Here is a 24063-nt window from a genome sequence, read left to right as displayed (position 1 = left end):
TATTCCTAAACAAACGCTTGAACTTCTGAATCACTGTGAAGACCTGAAGCTCTTTCTAGACGAGCAAGGAGCAATACCTGCATTTTGAAAACCTTTTCCCTTTAAAGAAAGTATCAGTAATTTAAAAAATAAAAAATAAAAAAAAAAAAAAGAGGGAGCTCTCTCCCCTCCCCGTCGGCCGGCAGAGGCGCTCGGCAGAAGCCGGATGCGGTCGCTGTGCGCTGGGCTTCCCGGCTACACGCCGGGCTGCAGCGGAGCTGGCGGCGTACTGTGGGGCCACTGGGCGGTGCATCAGGCAGCAGTTCAAAAGCAGAGATGCTTCAGGTCCTCAGCGGCTGGTACCGGCTTGCTGATTTCTCTGTGAATATAAGGATCACACAATGAGTTATGCAAGAATGGGGAAGTGGGACACAGAGTGGTAGGGGCATAATGCAGTGCGGATAAGCATAAAAGTTTAGGTTAAAATAAGGAATAGTAGTAAAATAGTGCTTGTAACGTGGAGGGGGGATAGTCTACAATTCTTCTTTGTGACTTGCAGTTGCTTGTTTAGCGTAGTCTCATCTGTTTGCCTATGAGGTCACAGCTGATAATCCACTATAATCACAAAGAATCAAATAATGTTCTTAACGTTTTCATTTTAAAATATAATTAAAAATTCTTAATTCATTAAGGAAACCCACACGCTGACCTGTGTTTGTAGATAAATTCTCAAACTTTTGCAATACTGTTATGAAATCTTTCATTAAAGCAGTTAATGGATCTGCATGTGAAGTTTTACTGGCCTCGTAAGTTTATGGGGTCATTGGTAGCAGAGTAGGATAGTGCTATGAATCCAAATAGTGCACAGCTCTTTCAGTTCGGGTCTTCTAATTTAATTATCCCAACCTAAAAGAAGAGGATTTTCTTTATATGCTTACCATAGCAACTGTACAGTAATTCTGCATAACTGAGGGTTGGGGAAGAGTGGTTTTTTTTTTTTTTTTTTTTTTTTTTTTTTTTTGTTTGTTTTGTTTTTAATTCCTTGCTGTTTTTAAAGCTTCAAGGAGCTCCATGTGAGTACTGAGTTCCCCCACTAAGTTCAAAGCAAGAGGGCAGTATCAGAACGAGGAAGAGTTTAGAAAGATTTTGGATTATTCCAGAAGTAGTTACCTGAATTTTCCGCAGGCACGTGATGTAAACGTAGTAGTGAACACACAGTCCATAGTTTTAATAAGAACTTCCTTAATTGATGTGATGTGTGTAAAAATAATAGATAGGACTTGTGACTGAGAGAGCCTTGAAGAATGACTTAAGAAAGCTTAACAGATGTTTGAACTACTTTCAGATATCTAAAACGAAATAGGAGATAGCATAGAAGTATTTCTTCATTTTAGAAACTGGAGATGGGGGCAGGTGCTGCAGTCCTTTGGAAGTAAGCATCATGAATGGGATGGGAATGGTAAAAGGACTTGCAATCAAAGCTAAATGGCTTGTGTTTGATATGGCAAAAAGAGTGTGAGAAAAGCAGATGTAAGTAAAGTAAGGAAAATTATTTTTGTAGCAGCTCTCTTAAGGGATACAGGGAAGGTAGCACAGCCAAATAAAGGGTTTTCAGTACTTACAAGTAAGATGACAGTCTGAACTGTTAGCTATGGATGTAAGTAGTGTTGTATGTCAAGAGAAAATAAAAAGATAGAAGATGAAAATTTGATTTCTTACCAGTCTTTTTGCTTAACCTGTAGAGTTGGAGCATAGAAGTTTCAGTTGAGTCATTACCAATAAGAGATACGATAAAATACCAGTTTGCTTTAAATCCATGGGCTCTGGGATCATCTGTTGCTGATGGTGAACTTCTGTACAGTTCAAAGAAACTCACATTTTAAAAAGAATATTTGTATTTCTTATTTGGCAAGACTTCTCCCCTCTTTTATAATAAATTATTTTTGTATCTTTACTGTGAACAATGTATTGGATGTTGAGGAATCACTTTGTGGTTCCCAGGATTTCCTCTACCATCTTCAAGTTGCCAAGATCCTATGATTTCTGCTTCCCACATCCAAGTTGTTTTTTTCAGTGATATTCTTCAATACTCAGAAGTGTTCTCTTTAAGAACAAGTGTTTTACTGAGTGGCAAGGGATTTGCTATCTAACAGCATATAGACAAGGTATTGAATTGTTAATTACTTCTGTTTTTGTTGAAACCACATCTCTTTATTTCCAGTTCTGTTTCCTCCCCCTTTTTCCTCATGAAGAGCCCCAAATCTCTTTTGCAGTAATTTGCTTTATCGAAATATGGTAACCTGTTTTCTTTGTTCAGTCCTTACGTATTATATGTATTATACACCATGGTTCTGTTTATCAGCTGTGTAAGGACAGTAGAACAAATTCTGTTACAGGACATTTCAGATACTATATGTGGAATTTGCTGATTGAAGGAAATTGCCAGGTCCATGAGTACAAATGGCTGAGAGAAAGGAAAGAGTAGTTCTCTGCGCAGGTAATGAATTAAGCTGTCACTCAGTAGATTAGATGTGAATAAATGCCTTATTGCCTTGCTCAGCAGTGAAGCGGTTGATTTCTAACGCAGGTTTTAATAACTGATGTGCTGTTTTGTTACCCTTATTCACATGGGTGCTCAGAATAATTCACGCGTTCCTCACAATTTTGCAGTCTTGTGTTTAAATTGATGCTGCAGATGCAGGATTGGAGTGAAAGCTGGGATAGACTCGTGCTGTAGCACACCGGGTGATCAAGGGCAGTTTCACAACCTACGAAAAAACTTCCAGCTGTATTGGTGAGCATATAATTAAAATGTGTACATGGAGGGGGTTCCTCATTCTAGTGTGATGACCCCGGGCTGCGGGGGTCTCCCAGCATCCATCTTCGCCCTCCTTAGCGGGCAGTGCCCTTCCGCCGCCGGGGCCCCTCCTCGCAGGAGGAGGCAGCCGAGGAGCACCGCCGGCCTTGGGAGGGCTCCGCCTGCAGGGGGCGGCGGGCGGCGCTAGCGAGCGGCGAGCTGGCTGGCGGCGCGAGGCTCTGGAGCTTCTGAGCCGCGCTCGCTGCGAAGGCTGACGGGCAGAGGGGAACGGAGCCTCAGCGTTGTCCTGCTGCTGCTCGCCGCCGTGGCCATCATCGACCCTCGGGGTGAGGAGCCGCGGAGCTGCGAGACTGTCCGGAAAGTTTTCCAGTTGCGTCAGCTCGGCTCCCTCAGGAGCGTCCCGAAGTTCCCGCGGGCAGGTGAGGGGAGAGCGGGAGGCACCGCAGCGGCAGCAGCGAGCTGCGAGTCGCTCTTCAGCCGCCGGACGGACGGGGAGGACCGTAGGTCGGGCGGTGGGTTGAGCGCCGAATGGCAGGGGAGGATTGGCACGGCTGCAGTGTGCGCGTATTCTACACGTTATCTAGATAAAATCCTAGTCTTAATAATGGAAATTTGAGTGCATCGTAGTGTTGTATTGAGAATGAAGCTTCTGAAGTGGAAATCATAAATATAATGAGAAGTACTTTCCTGGATGTTTGTTTGTTTTCTTCCAGTCTTGTATGTCAGTTGATTCGAGTTGTACTTCTGAAAGTGCAGTGTAAGGATATTTTCATGTTTGGGAACATAAGAGACAGAAAATACTTTTATTCTCTAAGTGCATAATTAAATAATATCCCTATGTGTAAAATCCATTCATGTTTAGATGTGGATTAGTAAATGTGAATCAGTGCTTTCGTGACAGAAACTGACTTCGATATACAGCAAAAGTTGAATTAATGTCCACCTTACTTAAAAATGTTGTTCATCACTTCCTATTCTAAGATAATTGGTAAAAGTATTTATTCTGCAAGCAGAGATTAGCTATGCTTTATCTATTCCAACAGGAATCACTTCAAAGTAGAGCTTTTGACAGACTGACTTGTGAACTGAACTCTGAAACGTTGTATTAAACTTAGGATTATCTGTTATTATTATGATATTGTAGTTAGGTCACCAGTACACAGAATAGTATCCAAGGCCTTATTACATTATCTGTAGCTTAAGCTTTTATCATAACCTTCACCAAAAAGAAAACAAATGCTTTTGTTGGAAAGCCTGTTTAGGTTCTGTGCAAATGCAGATATTTTGTCTGAAAACAAACAAACAAGCAAAAAAAAAAAACCCCAAAACCCTGAAGCACTGTCAGTGACATAAACGTTTGGTGCTCATTGAGTGTGTATGAGCGATACGTTGATTGTTACTGTGCTCTTCTCCATCCATAGTCTGGTGTAACTATTGTACTTATGGCTCCAAAATAAAAGATGACATATGTTCACTCCCATACTGAGAGTAGGGAGGAAACGTTGTTACCTCGAGGAAATAAGTGTAGTCGTTATTTATGTATGTAGTCACTCAGCCTCCTGTTTACTGCATAGAAACTACAACAAAGAGCACAATAACACTATTTGGTAGAGCAAATTCTCAGCTGCAAAACACTGCTTTTTCAGCATAATCACCACTATTAGCTGTGTATTTTCGCCAATGACAAACAAGAACCTCCGTCTTATGCTTGTAAAATTCTTCACCGCAGAGGTGATCCACTGTCACTGCTGAAATGCATAACCCAACCCTCAGTGTGCTCACATCCACTGTGCTTCACAGAAGTTCAGATAGCATTGATGATTTTTGACGTGTTTTTGGTGTGGAAGAATTCAGTGACACACCTCATACGCACCACCATGTCAGACACCGTTCTATCAGAATGACCCTCTGCTGCTGTCACATGGCAACAACATGCAATGGGATATTGGTGGGAAGATTCAGTGTCTACAGTCTTACCATCAACATACGTCCTTGTATGTAAGCAGTTTATGTAGATGCTGACTTCTGAAAATAGGTGTTGGAGCTGCCTGTAGGAGTCTGAGTTTGTTTATGAGTGGGCTTCCAGCACTGTTTGTGGTTTACTGGAGCCTCTGGAATATCTTGGCAGGACTGTTAGCTGCCATCCTCTGGGGATGCTTCCTCTGCTTCCTGGAGTGGGAGTGGGCACCAAATGGGAACCATCAGCCCCATGCATTTTGGCAATGGATGATGGCAGTGGGTGTCTGGAGCAGTCAGTGGTGCCCAGAGCTCTTCAGCTGATTGTTAGATGGCATGTTCTAGTTGCCAGGCTTGTCTTTGCACCAGAAAGCTAAGTTCAGTGATTTATTGAGAAAAGCTAACTTTTCTGGAATTGTAGAATCAATCCCATTTTTTTTGTTTCAAACTCTGAACAGATTATTTGAATTTTAGGAACCAAGCTAGACTTCTTTTGGCAATTTTTGGAGACCATTTATGGTGTCATTATAATAAAAAATGTAATTAAAAGAATGAAGATGTTGATTAGTATGAAGTTTATTGCAAAGACTTTTTGGGAACAGTTATATGTACAGAGTTAAATAAACAAGGCAAAAAACTGCTTGAAGAATGTCTTAATGTCAGAAAAAGTTGGTGCCTAATGCTGTTTTGCTAATTCAAATTAAAACATTCTTGCTAGTTCAGCTTAATGTAGCAGTTAAATCAGCCTAAGGTCTGGGTCACAAGCAACCCCAAACACTTTTTTGAATTCTAATTTAATTTCCAGTGCAGTTGAAATTTCGGGGAATTTGGATTTTGGCTTTATTGGAGGTTAAATCAAGAATCTGTGTGTGCTTCTGCTATTTGTTGAACGTGTTCAGATCTCCAGAAAAGGATTTGAACAGGGACAGGAAGTGGATTATGCAGTGGTATCAGTTGAGGTCCATTTTATCACATCTGTGTTTTCTAAGGATTGCTGCCTGTATTGTGTTTGTGAGCATAAGCTGCTAGTTCCTGAATGCAGGTAACATTTCACCTCTTGCTCTGTAGAAGAATATTGCCTGGGTGCCTGCCAGTAGGAAGGGGATCTTGTAGGATGCTACAAAGGAGCCAAACCTGTACCAGTGCTGCCTGTGATGTCTTTGGAAAGCCATGTGTAGGATACATCTTCTCTAGAAATGCATTAAAAGACTTTCTGGAGCCATCTAAATGGAGCCATCTAAATAGAGCCACAAAGAAGTCAGCAGGGTGAACAGCCCAGGGTTATGTGCTCGAGTTTGATCCTTACCTCTTTTATTCAGCAGTGGTGAAATACTTTACACTGATTTTAATGGCGATCATTAATGTGGGGCGGTGGCTGTAATAAAGGTTAGTTCACAAATAGATATTAAAAGATGAGCATGAGAAATACTTGCATGATACAGGTTGCAAATCTTTTTTACAGTAAACCACTTGTTTGAATGACTGCTTCCAGCCAGTGGCATTTCAGTGCTGTCTCTTTTTAAAGACTGTTTGTCATGACAATCCTGGGTTTGTTTTGGGATTTTCCAGTCTCTGGATGTGATCTCATGAAAGTATTTGCCTAAGCAGACAGGCAGAAATTTACCGTGTCTGGTCATTAACATCCTCATCCTGCCAGCACTTGCTTTTATCCCAAGCTACTGAAAATATGGATTTCTAGGATGAAGACTGTGAATCAAAGGCTGAAATCAGTTCCAGATCTTCTGGGAATAGATAGAATTACTATTATGGATTATGTTTTATTCTTGCTGAGCTCTTTTCTACTCTCATTGAGATTGTTTCCAGTTATAAAACTTTTCCTAGACTCTAACTGTATATTTTAGTATATATTTATTATAGGGTAAATTGTTTCATTTTTCTCTCTGCCTTGGTTTTGGATAAAATGCAAGTTGTAGTTATAGAGCCTTCAGAATTCAGTATTCAGAATTCAGTACTGGAAAAAAAGAGCCACTGTTCATGCAGTTAGAAAACTTTCTAACTCTATTTCAGAATATTTGGCAATTAACAATTCTTGCCTAGGACAGTAAGATTTTTACTTGCAAAAACATTTAAAAATGTGTGTCTTTTATTTTAGGTTGTTCTGAAATAGGAAGTCCTGATTCAGTTGCTGGTGTATTCTCTTTGAACGCTGTCCTGTCTGCTGTTGCTTGTTCCGTAGTGTTTTAATGGAATAATTAAAAAACCCCTCAGTGGACTCTGAGCAACCACTCCATTTTTAATTGGTTGGACTCTTTCACATGTTGCATTCAGTTACTTTTTCCTGACCATTGAAATCAGCTCTGTTTAATTGAGCTGGAATGGAATTAGGTCAATAAAATGTACTTTGTATGTGTGTGATTAGCAGTCTTAAAGTAAAAACTAAGTTCCCTTAGGGTTGGAAGCAATGGTTAAAAATATGCTGCTTAAAAGAAGTATTTACCATAAAATCAAAGGAAGAAGAGAATATTTGAAGAGTCAATTAAAACCATAAACAAATATTCATTATTGTATGAGAGTTTTGCTAAAAGTCTGAATGTCTTCTTGAAGCTACACTGTAGTCTGTAACAAGCTTAGGTAAAAGTCCACATTAGGTTCTGAGAGACAAAATGTCAGAAAGCTTGAAAGCTAGGCAGTGCTAAACAATGAAAATACTAAGTGCAGTTTGGCTAATACGCCTAATCTTTAAATTATTTAATTTCAATAGTAGAGAGTTATGCATATGTACCTACATGCACAAAGAACTGCATGTGAGCTGAATCTGTGCATGTTGTTAAAACTGTAATAGCAGAGTCTCTATATACTGTGAAAGTGGCACAAAAGCTTTGTGCAAGGTCAACTTTTCTTAACCTTGTATGAAAGAAGAAATCATTGCTTCTGAGAAATGAAATTGCTGGTTACTTCTGAGGGGTACCTTTGTCACTCATCGGAGAGGGCCCCTGGCAGAGTGGGGAGCACTAGGACTAGGTTGGGGTGACTACTGGAAGACTCTGACAGCAACACCACAGCAGCCCTAGCGGTTGTGCAGAGGTACAGTGCTGGTGCTGACTAGTGTGCTGAGGGGTTGGGCAAGTCTCCTCAGGGTAACGGCACCCTGGGCAACTAGTTTTGATGCCACAGTAAAATAGTGTTATGTTACCAGATGATGGATTGTGACCTCATGTCCCTCCACTGCATATGTTGGGGTGCCAGCAGAGCCTTGCCCATCCTAATTTGTTCCTGGACTTTAGCTGAGAGTGTTTGCTTGCCTTGTGCTGTAGGGCTGGTGGCAGCTGTTTTCAGCCCATCCCCACAGCATCACCTGTGTTTCCCCAACTTTCACTGGCTCAGGCAGGTGGGCCTTGCAGGTCATGCTTCACTCAGCAAAGGTAAGTGATGTGGAGATGCATAGCTGGGGCAGCTGTGGCTGGATGAGTGTGAAGAAGAGAGGGACCTGGGGGTGTTGGTTGATGCTCGGCTGAACGTGAGCCAACAGTGTGCACAGGTGGCCAAGAGGGCCAATGGCATCCTGGCCTGCATTAGAAATAGAATGGCCAGCAGGAGCAGGGAGGTGATCATCCCCCTCTACTCAGCACTGGTGAGGCCACACCTCAAGTACTGCGTTCGGTTTTGGGCTCCTTACTGCAGGAAAGATGTTGAGGTCCTGGAGCGTGTCCAGAGAAGGGCAACGAAACTGGTGAGGGGTCTGGAGCACAAGTCTTATGAGGAGCAGCTGAGGGAGCTGGGATTGTTCAGTCTGGAGAAGAGGAGGCTCAGGGGAGACCTCATTGCACTCTACAACTTCCTGAAGGGAGGCTGTGATGAGGAGGGGTTTGTCCTCTTCTCCCAGGCAACGAGCAGGACACGGGGAAATGGCCACAAATTGTATCAGAGGAGGTTTAGATTAGACATAAGGAAGAACTTTTTCTCTCAGAGAGTGGTCAGGCACTGGAATGGCTGCCCAGAGAAGTGGTGGAGTCGCCGTCCCTGGCAGTGTTCAAGAAGCGTCTGGATGATGTGCTGCGTGATGTGGTTTAGTGCTAGTGGTGGCAATGGTGATGAGGAGATTGTTGGACTGGATGATCTTATAGGTCGTTTCCAACCTTGTGATTCTATGATTCTATGAATGGCAATGAAAGAATGGTTCACTCTCATTTGATAATATTAAAATACGCTGATTTGCTGACATTAACTGTACCAGTTAGAGTACGTAAGATAACCTCTGCAACTACTCTTTCATTTCTGTGTTTCAAAAATGAAATAGTTGAGATAACTATAAGAAATACAAATAGTTTTCTGTATATATAAATTTGTAAGTACATCACAGGAAAGAGAATAAGTGGAATCAGTTGTGAATATTCTTAAAATGCATTAAATTAGAACACACCATGTATTGCTTAAATTGTACCTTCCTTGTCCTTTGTAAAACTAGAGAAAGACTATAGATCTGTACCTTCTAACTATAAGGAAAAATCTCTCTAAAGTTTATTAACTATTGTGATTTGTTTCTGTACAATGCAGTGCCTTTATATTGGTAATAAAACAAATGTGTTATACTTGAGGATAACATCAGGCATTCCTTATATTTTAGACTGGAATGGACTAGAAATGGAATTGAGTTAAAGCACTGTGATGTGTTCTCAGATGAAGGTCAAAAAGAAAAATAAAATTGGTTCTCTTAAAAAAACATAGAGCCTAAAGGCTTTATTCAATAAATCTATAGCCTAAAGGAGTACTTCTAAGTTCTCAAGAAATGTTTTTGGGGAAAAAAAGCATGGTATCTCTACATTTAATAGTCACTGACTTTAATCAGTGCTAAAATCTAATTCTTTATCTCATTAGCAACTAAACTGAAGTGTGTAAGAGTCTTCAAATTGCACAAGGAGAGAGAGGAGGTAATCCACTTGTGCCATATTATGTGGCTGGACACTGTGGTTCTGTTCATCTACTGCAGCTCCCTTGTAGCCTCTGTCTCTGAATCCTCTCTGCTCCGTACCAGAGGGAGAAGTCAAAGATATGTCCAGAGCCCAAAGCAGTAATTATTCAACAGAACACATACTCCTGAACCATGAGTGACGTTTTCATGGGATCTCACTGCTATGGTACTGACAAGGATAAGATTTGGTAATTCTAATTTGATTCTTAATTCTAAGTTGATCTAATAGCAGATCTGACCTGAGCATGTTAAAATTGCTATGAACATTATATTAGTATAATGTTCGTAAGAGCAGAGTGACTTGTTGGACACTCTCTTCCTAATGCAGCCCAGGATACATTGCCCAGAAGGGTATACTGCTGCCAATGCCTGCTGCATGCCAGCACACCCAGGTCCCTCTCTGCGGGGCTGCTAACTCTGCTAACCTGTACTACTGCGTGGGATTATTTCTCCTCAAGTGCAGAACCCTGCAGTTGCCTTTGTTGAACTTCATGATGTTCTCTGCCCATAATCCTTCGGCCTGTTGAATTCTATCTTAATGGCAGCAAAGTCCTCTGGTTTATCTGCCCCTCTGCCCAATTTGGTATCATCAGCATACTCTACTCAGTAGGTTAATGTTTCTGCCTGAGCTTTTTGGAAAATGTTATTTAAAACACCTTAATTTATGTAAGGTAACTAATGGAATATGAGATGTACAAGCCATGTATGCTTCCCTTTTTCCGTAACTGTATTCATAATATAGAATATAGAGTGATTTATTAGAGAAAATATGGAAAAACAGTAGAAGAGTCAACTTAAGAAGCATTACGATTTGTAGATCTAGTGGCAGGGAAATAAGTTCAAAGAGATGGTGTAATAGCTTGAAGCATGTATAAAGGCAAGGTAACACAGATTTTTTACTTTAGAATTTCTTGCTTTTTTTCTTCCTCCACAACCACAAATTCCAACTTGAATCCTCAGGGATGATGTTTTTATAAAAAGATATTTTTTAGTGTACAATAAGAAATACAGTACTCAATTGCTCCTCTTGAATATCAGTGTGCCAAACATTTGAGAAGATGATCATTTCTATGAGCTTTTCTCATCCTGTTAGTGAAGTGGTAAATTGTCATGACAAATACATAGGGAATGCTGGTCATTAGAGAAAGAAACAGTAAAATATGTTAGACTAGGATTTATGACTGCTTCATATGAAAGTCAGTATGTTTATTATGTACCTATCGGGAATGGGCTTTCCACCACTGTTCTGTTATATTTAGTAGCAGTTAGATCTTTTTAGCCCACGATTTACAGCATGAGAATGCTGGCTATGAGCTATGGGCTGGATCATATAAGCTAGCAAGTCAGTATTCCAAGTGATGTACATTGCATATTCTTTGTACTTTACCAACACTTGTTAGCAATCTTCACAGCTGGAATAAGATTACGGCATCAAAGTAATGCTGTTATATGACTAAATATGACTAATTAACTGTAATAAGGGTACTCTTCACACAGAATGTTAGTTACTACTGCCATCTAAATTTGTTTAACGCTAAATGTCTTTAAAATTCTAGGCATGTCTTTTAAATGTGTATAGTGATGTTTAAAAAAAAAAAAAAAAATCTATTTTCTCTGTGTATTGTGAACTTCTATTTCATAGTAATCACCTTTCTCTAGGTGTTGATCTCCAGGTTTGTACTTCTAAAAATCCAACATGCTGTACCAAAAAGATGGAGGAAAGATATCAGACTGCAGCAAAGCACGCTATACAGCAAGTACTTCAAACATCTAGTGCTACGTTAAAATTTTTAATATCGTAATGCAGCAGCTTTTCAGGGTAAGGCTTTCTGCTGCTTGTTTCCAAACTTCTTCATTTTCATTTTTGTTTGGTTTAGTTGTGTAATTTACCTGTTAATTTTTAGTTCTAATGGAAATATGTGGAGTTTTGTTCTTGAGATACACTTCTGGGATCAAATTTTGTTCAAGTTGTGTAGGCTTTTGAGTTTTTGAATTTCTAAAAAAACTCTGAGTTGATAAAAATAATAATAAAAAAGTGGGAGTTGAACCTTAGTTGGTCCAATGCATGATGGGAACCTATCTGTCAAATTAGTAATTGTCTGGGCTGTTGGTGGAATTGTGTTTAAGTGATTTCCCTACACACCACTCAATTTTCTCTGAATTTGAAAGTTAATACAGAAATTGGTCAGGAGTTGGGAAGATGTGAGAAACAGTGGCAGTGTATGGTTTTATTTCCTTTGATGGAAAGGGATATAGAGTTCACACATTGAGGACAAAATCCTACAGTATTGTCATTTTTCTATTAGTGTACTTAGGGCCAATTGGATGAACAGGGTAATATGTTAATTTTGCACAAGTTTAGGAACTTGTCTTTCCAGCAACAGCTGAAATGCATTAGCAGATGGACTTAGCTTTAATAGCCATTTCATGACCATAACTCTGAATCCAAAGGCCTTCACTTTTTGAAGTTTAATTATTGCTGTATTGCTAAAGATGAGTTGCTCTCTCTCTTCTGGAAGCATTGCTACTATTGTATTAGTATTGTATTAGTCTGCTCAATACAGCTGTCCATGGGTGTCATGGGCATCACTGGTAAAATGTACAAAAAAAGCTTTAACTTTCTGTTTTCTGTCTTCATTCTTCCTCCTGACTTCTGTATTTTAGCCTTTTTTTTGCACAAAGATATGTTGTATTGGATTGAAGGGCTGCAGACTTTGTAGAACTGAGGAACCAACTGTACTTGCCTTAAGTGAGGGCTGTACTCTCTACTGTGTATTTTTAATACTCTCTTCTTTCCTCCAACCTTAGGAGAAGAAAAATCAGAAATGATAATCCATTGATTATCATATTATTAGTGTATTAGTGTATTATTGAACCGTAATCACTCATTTAGAGGCTAACAAGGAATGTGTGCACTCTTTAACTTTCCTAGTAATACCATTTGACAGTATAGAAAGGAACTAAGAAAGAATTAGTGATTTTTTTTTCATCTTCCCAAGGAATCAGTAATTATTTATGTTCACAGTAGAGTTTGAGAACTTCCCAAGGATTACCTTATTTCACCTTTTGTTGAAACACACGAGTAGTATTTGTTGCTGGAACTCAAGCTGTCCTTGGATTGCTTATGAATGTGGCAGCCTTTCACCAAAATAGTGGACTTAGCAAGTACCCTTGTGTACAAAAAAGGTAATCACTATGCAATGATGACAATTACTACTACAGGGGAAAACTCTACTGCATTTGTGATGTAATCTCTGGAGCATATTGAATCATGCTGCCCTAATGCAGTTTTATGTTTGTTTTTGTTGTTGTTTTTTTTCTTTTTTTTCCTTTAATATTTTTACTACATAACAAATTCAGAGTCAACTTTAACCGTAATCATAGTTAAGTGAATAGACAGAGATTGTTTGAAGTCAAAGTGGATTTGCTGCATTTAAATATGATAAAGTTGCAACCAGTAGTTAAAGTAAATTATATGAACTAAAAAATTGGTTGAAATCTTCTGAGCTGCTTTCTCTGGTAATATGTTAAGCCATAAGAAATAATGGAATATTTGTTCATCCAATTATGGATTTGATGGGTGAACTGTTCAGTGGATGAAGAACTGGCTGCAGGATTGCGTCCAGAAAGTGGTGGTCAACGGCTCCATATCTGGATGGAGACCAGTGATGAGTGGATTCCCCTGGGAGTCAGTGCTGGGGCCGATACGCTTTAGTATCTTTGTCAATGACATTGACAGTGCGGTTGAGTGCACCCTCAGCAAGTTTTGCTGATAATACGAAGCTGTGGGGTGCAGTTGACACACCAGAGGGACAGGATGCCATCAAGAAGGACCTAGACAGGCTTGAGGAGTGGGCCTAGGAGAAATATGTGAGGTTCAACAAATACAAGTACGAGGTCTTGCACCTTGGTCGAGGCTGGGAGAGCTGGGGCTGTTCAGCATGGAGAAGAAAATGCACTGGGGGAGACCTGGTAGTGGCTTTTCAGTATTTAAAGGGGAGCTAGAGGAAAGAAGGAGACAGACACTTTAGCAGGATTTGTGGTGATAGCACAAGAAGGAATCACTTCAAGCTTAAAGAGGGTAGATTGAGGTATATATTTATAAGGAAAAAGTCTTTTACAGTGATGGTGGTGAGGCTCTGGAATAAATTGCTCAGGGAAGTGTTAGATGCCTCGTTCCTGGAGACATTCAAAGTCAGGCTGGAGGGGACTGAGCAATCTGATCTAGTTGTGATGTCCCTGTTTATTGCAGGGGGGTTAGACTAGATGACCTTTAAATGTCCCTTCCAACTCTAAGGATTCTTGTAAAACTAAATCTGCTCTGGCACTGATTCAATTGCTTTCCATTTGCAAAGTTTTCTGAAGAATGATTTGAAGATCAGAAAACTCTTTCAGCCAGAACTGCTGTATCTCACTTGAGGTTTCAAATGATACATTGTGCTGTAGGTAATTTGCAATTCAGAGAGCTGTTTTGAAGTTCCAACAGTTTTCTCTTTCTTAGCTCTGTAATCTTTCGTATTTTAAGTGTGATATAAATAAGCTAAGACTCAAGTACAGTGAAGTTAAATGAAACTGATCATATTAAAAGAAAGTGGACAGACCGAAATCCATTGTTCACTTGGCTTTTGTATTGACAGATGAGGGTCTCAAAAAATGTCTCCAGTTTGCAGTTTTGTATACTGTTCTCTTGCCCTGTAGACTTAACCCATGTCCATGGTGGTGTTACCTTATGGGGTGAGGAAAAGAATCTTAGAATCATAGAATGATTTGGGTTGGAGGAGGCCTTAATGGTCATCTAGTTCCAACTCTCTGTCATGGTTAACCAATAGATCAGGCTGCTTAAGATCCCAGCCAACCTGGCCTTGAATGCCTCCAGGGTTGGGGCATCCACAGCTTCTCTGGTCACCTTGTGCCAAGTGCCTCACCACCCTTTTCTTTGAGTAAAGATTATTTTTCCTGATATCTAATCTAATTCTCTCTTAATTTAAAACCGTTGCTCCATGTTCTATCGCAACAATTCTAAGATGTCCTTCGCCATCTTTCCTGTAGACCGTCTTTTATGTACTGGAAGGCTTTGTACAAGTCCTTGTAGATGTCATCAGTTGTAGTTCTTTATTTACCAACCTTGTAACCTCAACGTAGTAGGCCACCAAGTTTGTCAGACATGATTTGACTTATTGAAGCCACGTTGGCTGTCACCAGCCAGCTCTGTTTTTAAAGTGAATTAGCACAGTTTCCAGGTTGATCTTCTGCGTAATCTTTCCAGGCACGGAGGTGAGACTGTGTGGCCTCTAGTTCCTCAGGACTTTTTTTTTCTTCTTTTTAAAAAATTGAAGTTATATTTCCCCTTTTCCAGTCAGTGGGAACTTCACCACACTGCAGTGAATTTTCAAGGAAAAGGAGGTGGGAATGTTAATAAAGGGAACAAATATAATACCCACTGTTTGATCTGGGGAACAAAGCTGTTACAGAAATCTTGATAACTTCAGAAATCATCTCTTAAGATGCTATTTTGATTCCTTTATGATACAAAATCAGGACAAGGAGTGTGCTAATGCAGCTTAAAATTGGACCCAGTATTTCTGTACACACATAAAACTCAGCACTGTAGGGCTATTTTAAGTGCAGAAATCTGGAGATTTAGATTAATACTTAAAATTTCAATGTTAATCCTTAGTTTTATTTACGTATTGAAAACAAGTCTTTTATCGTTCTAGAGGAATTTACTTCTATTGTGACTCATTCTTATCTTTTGGATGCTTATTTGTGTACACATGTTCTTTGCTATGGGCATTTCTGAGGTTTATAAACAAAAGGATTTATTTTGTTTCTGTAATAAGTTTTTACCACCTCAATATGTTCTTAAATTATACTTGCTTAGTGTGCACTTGTGGAATCTTGTCTCAGGCTGTGCTCACTTACAGTCACTTAATTGTTTTTCTGAATTATGGTAATACCTGCATTACAATTAAACTGATTTAGGTGTGCTAGAAGTTATGCGGTCCTGTCATTGTGGAAGTCACCTGAAATTTCTAACTCAAATACTGGGTGAATACTAAGATTTTGTCAAAATCATATTTTTGTTAGTACCCAGACAACTACTATTTTGGTTTATGTCTGTGTAACAAAGTGATCAGCATAGGCATATGCTAATCTAGAATTTTTATACATTTAGTAGCGCTTATACATGAGAAAAAAACTGTGAATTACAAATTTAAAGCATTTCCTTTGGAGCCAGGGCTATAAAAGCTTGCATTTTCACAGAACTGTGGATGCCTGCTTCCTGCCTGTTCTGAAAATTTTGTGAAGATGATTTGCTGATAAAATATAGGAGTTTAAGAAAAAGACTAAACTCCAAGAGAGCATAGCAGTATAAAGTTGGTAGTTTAGAACAAGTGTTTAGTGTTGTTTCAAAGACAGCATTTTCTGTAGCCTTTTAGATTTTCAGGATTTGCAAGTGGAAAACCTGGTGTTCTGTAGGAGCAAATACTGGTTCTACATTTAATTGGGAAGAATCAGTGGAAGAAGTATCAGGGTTAGGGATAACTTTCTATGGATATTTTTTAATAGGAAAAGTTCTTGGAGTAACAATGGATGAAAAGCTGACAAATTAGCTGTTGTTTAAATCTTATAACTATATTCTTAGGATTCTTAAACAGAAAGACTGCAGGTAAGATTTGTGCTAATAAACCTTGAGCTGGAAAACTGCTCAGTTTTGGATTATTGATTTGAAGAAAGAAATGGCCCCATTGAAAAAAAAGAGCTGAGGTATACTCTGAAATCTAAATGTAATTTTTTTTTTTTAAAAAAAGAGGACAATCCACATTCCTTTTAAACGAGAAACCTAGGGAAGAACTGTGCTATTCTTTCAAAAATGTAGGTGAGAAATTGGTAGAATAAAGTAGGTATCTGTACACTGGCATGCAGTATATGTGAAAAACGTGAAGTATGAATATGAAAAATAGCAATTTTGCTACTGGGAAGTTCATGCTCCATGCAGGAAACTTAAGAAATTTTGTAGTATTTACAATATAGACAGTCTTATTTTTACACATATTTTCCTTTCAAATTGCACCTCAGCAAATGTGGCTTATTACTTAGGGAGAAATAAAATTTTATACCACATCCTCAAAAGCTTTGTGAGAGGTAAAAATAATTATATTTGTCAGCAAGTATACACTAAAACAATGCAGCTTTATGTGGAATTTTTGAAATAAGATGTTTTTAATATGTAAATCAAGTAAATATAATTGCATTCTAAGGGATGCTTTTAAATAGAAAGCATTCTTTTCAAATCGGAAGAATGTAATGAGGGAGGGCAGAGCTTTATCAAATTTGAATTAATCAAGTAAGTACTAGAATATCTAGTATCAAGTATTTACTTATTCTCTGCATATGTCCGTTGCTCTGAAAGTAATGCCTCCTTTTTATTTCCTTGAAAACAACAACAGATAGAGAGAGCACAATAACACTATTTGATAGAGCAAATTCTCAGCTACAAAACACCGTTTTTCAAGGTAGTCATCGTCATTCACAATACGTTTTCAGCAACAATGAACAAGAGTCTGCATGCTGTGCTTGTAAAAATCTGCACTAGCGGAAGTGATCTGCTTTAACTACTGCTAAAATGCGCCACCCAACACTTCACTGTGCTCTCATCAACTGATTGGTCTCCACAAAGATTGAGCAAGAGTCAGTGAATGTCAGTGAGGGCCACTGCTTCTGCTTGGAGGAATTCAGTGACATACCTTTACTTCCTATGCCCTTCCTTGTCAGACACCATTCTGTCTGACTGCTCCTCTGCTGCCATCTGTCACATGGCAACAACATATAACAGAATATTGGAAGGTTTGACCTCTACTGCCATGGCGCCATCTATCTGCCTCTGACATTGTGGACCAACATAATAAAATATGAGGCATTACTTTTAGGGCAGCCCTCATATGTCTAAATCTGTACTTAAAAAGGTTGGTGAATAATGGAAAGAACGTTAACCCACAAAATCTGCAAAATAGCTCTAGAACAGAAAACTAGGAAACTGGGAAGAGAATTTTGTCCCTGTAGAGAAACAAATCCAAAGTTAGTGCTAAATAACTTATGACATATTGACTGTCTCTAGAAACCTATGGCACAGCAGTGGAACTGGGTCCTGTGTAACCCTTGGCTGTAGTGAAAGCTTGGATACTGTTAGATTTTGAATATTTAGATACCTACAGTGAGGTTTCTGAAACTGTACCCTGATGTGCATATTATACACAACAAAGTAACCACCCTGTGAGCTCCCCTATGCTTTGAAGCCTCAGAGCAACTGGGACTAATGTAGCTCAAGGGTGTGATTAAGTTCTGGGAGCACAAGCAGGTTGCTGAGTAGTAAGCTAACATGTAAGTTTCCAGCGTATCAGCTACTCAGAGAGATGATTGCTTTTAACCTGAATTGAATGAAAGTTGACACTCTGCTCAGGGTGAGCTACTTTCCTTACTTTGGGTGGTAGAAATGTACAACTAAGTGGAAGGTGAAATCAGCTGCTCACTTCTTTGCTCTTTATGAAATGTCTGCATTTTTTTCTTCTTTTTCTTCTCCCCCTCTCTCTCATTTTTTTTTTTTTCCTCCTGGAGTGAATCAGAAATATATGCCCATCTTTTGGAATAAAGTATTTGGTGTACTGATTTTAACAGTGGTAATGAAACAAGCCTTTACTGAAGTTAAACAGTTCAGCAGCAGGCTTGGGTAATTGTACTTTGAGCCTTGAAAGAATATTGATACATGCCAATTTTTAAGAAATCTACAAATATCAGCTTGCATTAAAGGCTTGAACTTAGATCTGTGTGGACTAGAGGAGTGCTGTGTTGGAGGTATGTTGAATTTGGGGTTCCAAAGGAGAATATTTTATATTCACTCTTTTGAGTGAACTCGTTTAAAAACATAGGAGCAGCAGATCCCAATACAGAATGCTGGATGTTTAATGTAGTTAGCTGCATAGCAGTCTAGTGCATGTATAGTAGCTATTTGTGTTAGATTTCTTTTTAATAAGTCTAAAAATAGAGCAGATTTCTGAGTAGAATGTTTTCTGGGTTACTTCTTATTTTGCATTGTGTAAGTCTAAGACTCCTGCAGCAGAAGTGTTCTGTGTGATTACTTAGTGTTCATCATGACGGAAGAGTCCTAGAGCCATCAAATGGCTTGGATTGTTTAGTTCCAGTCACTATCTTACCATGCACATAGTCTCCCTCCTGTTTATGAGCTACCTATAAAGAGCACAATGAGATCTCCCTGCAGCCTTCACTTCTCAAGCTAAGTAAGCCCAGCACCCTCATTCTTTCTTTATATGAGAGGTGCTCCAGCCTTCTGATCATCCTTGTGGCCCTCTCTGGACCTGCTCCAATGGTTACACATCTTTCTTGAGCTGAGGGCCTCAGACTTGCACACAGTACTTCAGGTGGGACCTCATAAGGGCAGAATAGAGGGGATAGTCCCTTCCCTCACCTTACTGTCCTCTGTCCCTTTATTGACGTCCAGGATGCAGTTGACTTCTTGCGAAGTTCTTTTCTGCAGAACTGCTAGGCAAGGTGATAAAATTAAGTCCGTGTTTCAGTGGTTAGGGTACTCACCTGCAACAAAGAAACAATGCAAGTTGCTACTCCATTGGGTGTTTTTAAATGCTAATATTATCTATAAATATAGGCTACAGTAGCAAAGTTTCCTCTACCAGGCCTGAATCTCTGTAGAACAAGTGTTTCTCAAGGCAAGTATGAAATTCTGGACTGGCTATACTTGCAGTAGTCTAGATCTCATCAATTTTGTTGTTGCTCTTTTCCACAGATCATGTTTTGACAGGAGTATTTTGAAAATAGTTTAATTTAGCATGAAGAACATGCTAAATGGGAGCTCACTACATTCTCACAAGGAGAGGAGAGATGCACTGTAAATTTCATATTGTTGTTCTCCTCCACTACCACCACTGAGATAGCTGTGGTCTGCCTACTTGGCTTGGACGAGATAAACTTTGCATATTAAACGTACATATTCTGCAGGATCATGGTAAATAGGTGGTTGAGGAAAATTTCAAATGAGTAATATGGTGGATTTTTTTTTTGTTTTTATTTCAGAGTATACCATATCTTTGTTTCACACTGATGTAAAATGCAGCATACACATATAAATGCATTCAATTATTGCTAGGTATCTAAAAATAACTAAACATAAGTATTGCTTGTTCTTTACCTTGTGCATATAAGATATTTAGTCTTTGTGATTTGAAGACTGGAATAATTGTTAAAATTTGCAAGTTTTGTAGATGTACAGAAGGGGACTGGAAATTTTAAGATTTAGCATGGTTTTGCATGGTGTTCCTAACATACTTTTATAATCTAACTTTCTTGCTTTTACCTGATACAGTTTTACCCTCATGTTATTTTAAGCAAAGTGCTGGTAATGTAAAATGTCTGATGACTCTGTAAAATGTCTCAGACTGGACGTTAGAAAATACTGCTTCTCTGAAAGAGTGGTCAGGTACTGGAATGGGCTGCCCAGAGAGGTGGTGGAGTCGCTGACCCTGGAGGTGTTCAAGGAACATTTGGATGTGGTGCTGAGGGACTTGGTTTAGTGAGAACTATTGGTGATGGTTGGACTGGATGATCTTGTAGGTCTTTTCCAGCCTTGGTGATTCTATGATTCTGATTATCATCAGTGTGAATTCAAATTTTGTAACTACTTGTATGTTATTTAAAAGCAGCAAGCAAATATGCTGTAAGCAAAATAAGGCCTAGTTCAGTCATATTTATTCATATCTATTTACATTTATTTTATTCACACCTATTTACATTTTAATTTGCTTTTTTTGGTGTGTAGCTGTTGTACTGAAGCTGTTACCCTCCTGATTCTGATTTTATTATGGTTGTCAGCATTGTAGAGAAAGCTGCAAATTCAATTTTGGTCAGTCCCATGAGGGACTTGATTCTTCATGACTTGTTATTGTAAAAATAACCTGAAATAGCTACCTAATTTAAGAGTTTCCATTAAAGTAGAGGATTAAGATTTGTAATTTCTTTTATTCAAGGACTTTTCCTTTACTCTGTTAATAGGTAAAAGCTAATATCTGAGGAACTTTTGTAGGAATAACTCCCCTTGGGAAGGATTTAGTTTTTCATTTAATATTTCCATTTTATACTTAATGGTGCATTAAAGCCAGCTTAATTCTTTCTTTTACACTGGTGATCACGAACCTGCTGTTTTCTTTTAAAGATGATGTTTTCTTGGTTATTTATTATAATTTAAGGTTTAAATATAGCCCTTGCTACAGTCACCATGCTTAGTCCTTACTGTGAAATAGATTAATGACTCCTGTGGTCTAAGAAAAAAAGAATACATTTCTTCTCACTTATTTTCTTGGCTTTATCAAATAAACTTTCATTTACTTTTGAATCAGACTTGGAGGCAATCATTCAATGGGTGGTAACTTGAACTTCTTGATTCTGTTACTGATTTGCTGAAAGTATGAGCAAATAGAAATAGGGTGAAGTTAGAAGAGGCCATAAGAAATGAGGGATGGTAGCTGTAACAAAAGAGTTACATGTTAATGATGCAATGCAGTGCAGCTTTCCAAGAGGCAAAGATGTTAGCAGCAACTCACTAGGACAGGATTCTGGACTTAATTCTGTTGTGTGATAGACACCTATCTTATGTATTTTTAGAAGCAGGCTGTCCTGTCCATCCTTCAAACCTACATCTTCAGAGGTGCTGATCCTGTCTGCCTTCTGTCATACCTGCCAGTTTGTGAAGGGTGTCCTGCATAATCTAGAGAATGGCAAACAACACTGTTTTTGATGAAAGTTTCAAGTTCATTCTTTCAGACTGCAGATGCCCACATCTGTTATCTTTCTGTGAGCTAGGGACATTTCTTCTTGTAACAACCAAAACTGACAAGATCAGTTATGTCTATTTTAAGCGGAGTTAGGTAGCTCCATGGCCTCCAGTGGCTCCCTACACCTACATTAACAATGTACAGTTATTACTCACATATGCCATATGTAGAGTATATTTATTAAAAAAGGACTCAGTAATATTAAGGTCTTTCACAAGGTCACCAGTGCAGTCACTAGAGCCTGGGGTGGGAAGAAGGAAACAAACAAAAAAGTATTTCAGACTGCTGCTCATCATAAACATCACACTTCTTGAACTGGGTACAGAACAGACAAGGTAGCAGGGGGAAAAAAAAAACAACAGCACAGATTTGTACTTCCAACTACATGTTTACTTCTCTTGCTGAGATAGTTCCTTGATATCCCACTTCTTTCTCTGCAGTTGCTATGGTACCTAATGCAACTGGAACAGGAACATACTGTCAAACAGATTTGGGAAGGTGCACTTAGTCTGAAGCTTTTTGCATCTCTTTTTAAAACTCAGTTCCTCTCATGAAAACAATCAAGATTACTTATACAAGTCACTTAAATAATTAAATGTATTCATATATCCATGCCAATTAAATCAGACCTTTAAAAAAAACGTCCAAGCATGAACTTATGTAAGTGTACTCATCAAAGCAATCAATCAGGGAATGGATTAATAAAAATGAAATAACAAAAGTAACAAACGAGATTGAAATAATTATAAAAGCCAAGCCTCAGGGAAATAATGGGGGAAGTATAGAATTAGAGAATTAGGATGAAGGAAAAAGAAAAGTCATAGAAGAGAAAAGTCATTGAAGAGTTTACAACCTAAAATGAATAAATAACAAAAGGGAAGGGAAAATTTAAAGACTGTATTAACATTTCAGTGCGTCTAATTAATTAGCTGGTTGTCACAGAGTATCCACGAAGTTGCTCTTCCACTCTCCAAATGATAGTGCTATTTTGAGGACTGCCTTGAAGATAATGTCTCATATTTTATGTTGGCCCACAATGTCAGAGGCAGATGTTGGTGGTATGGTAGTACAGATTGAACCTTCCCACTAATATGCCATTATATGTTGTTGCTTAGTGGCAGGTGGCAGTAGAGGGTGTGTCTCTGTATTTCTCCATGCAAAATAAGATGGCTCCCATTGACGTTCACTGACACTTGCTGACCTTTGATGGGGACCAACCAGTGGATATGAGCAGTGGGCAGTGCATTTTAGTGGTGGCAACAGTGACCATGGGTCACTTCTGCTGGTGAGATTTTTACAAGCACAGTATGCAGGCTCCTGTTGAAAATATATAGTGAATGATGGTGACTATTTTGAAAAATGGTACTTTGTAGCTGAGACTTTGCTCTGATCAAATAGAGTTATTGTGCTCTCTGTATCTGTTGTTGTTTCCAAGGAATTAAGTCTAAGTTAAACAGTCCCAGCTCTCTTTGCCTTTCATTGTATTAGTGATGCTTCTGTCACTTTGTTATCTTCATACTTCTCTCTCCATAGTCATTGCATTGAATCTGCTAGTACAGCATCTTTTTTGTACTGGGGAGCCCACAACTGGACACAGTACTCCAGGTGTGGCCTCACCAAAGGTGAATAAAAGGGCTGGTTCACCTCTCACAACCTGTTGGCAACATGCCTCCTAATACAGTCCAGGAGGCTGGTCCAATAGGACCCCCAGGGCCTTTTTTGCAAAACTGATTTCCAGTTAGCATCAGTTGGTCCGTGGGATTCATCATCCCTGGATGATGAATTTGGCATTTGTCTTTGTTAAACTGCACAAATTTCTGGTTAGCCCACAAAAGCAGAAAGATAAAAGCAGAAAGACCTATTGCTTAGTCTTCCAAGACAGAGAACAAGGATCAGCTTTGGAAGCATTCCAGTTTGTACAGTTGTTTTGAATCAAGTGGCTCTAAAATAAAGCAAAATCCATAAATACAGCAGAGAGCAGAGTTGAAGTCCCCCTGCTGTCCATTTCTAGGAAGGCACCTTATCCTGAAAGGGAAAAAATGTGTTTGCATAAAAGCAGCATAGTTAAAGCATATATATAAATACCTTATCAGGACTATGCTTTCAATGGATAAATACTGAAAAACAGGTGCTGCATCTAATTTTTAAATACTTATGAAAATGTTGGGGATTAAAAAAGTAAATCACAAGTAAAAGTGTTAGGCTTTTCACTTAATTAATTTTCCAAGGACACAGTTTTACAGGTTAATAACAAAACAGGCCTTGGTCTTAACTGGACAACTAGATACCAAGACTGGGAATATTTGGGAGTGGTTAAAGCAATATGCTCTTTCAAAAAGTTCTAAAGTAGTACTTGAGATTGTACTGAGTACAAGAACTTAGTCTTCAGACTAATTTTCACATATCTAAAATAAGCTGTTTTATATTTCTAGTAATCTAATAATAGGTCATATCTTAAGAACAGCATAGCTGAAATCTGATCCACTCACTAGAGATCGTTAGAGACATTATCTCTATCT

General features: G+C 38.8%; 1 protein-coding gene across 1 annotated transcript in view; it reads left to right on the top strand.

Moving 5' to 3' along the window:
- Positions 1-2829: 2829 nt before the first annotated feature.
- GPC5 (glypican 5) overlaps positions 2830-24063 on the top strand; it is a gene marked incomplete at its 5' end in the record, with an annotated part of 599166 nt that continues 577932 nt past the window's right edge. The window contains 3 exon segments of the mRNA XM_052664786.1: positions 2830-2938; positions 2941-3216; positions 11343-11481. Of these exon segments, the coding sequence (XP_052520746.1) occupies positions 2830-2938; positions 2941-3216; positions 11343-11481 (524 nt within the window).

This window comes from Tympanuchus pallidicinctus, unplaced genomic scaffold, assembly GCF_026119805.1.
Source record: "Tympanuchus pallidicinctus isolate F22 unplaced genomic scaffold, pur_lepc_1.0 scaffold6, whole genome shotgun sequence".
Taxonomy (NCBI): domain Eukaryota; kingdom Metazoa; phylum Chordata; class Aves; order Galliformes; family Phasianidae; genus Tympanuchus; species Tympanuchus pallidicinctus.
The sequence above is the reverse complement of the archived record's forward strand: the minus strand, read 5'-3'. Positions and strand labels throughout refer to the sequence as shown.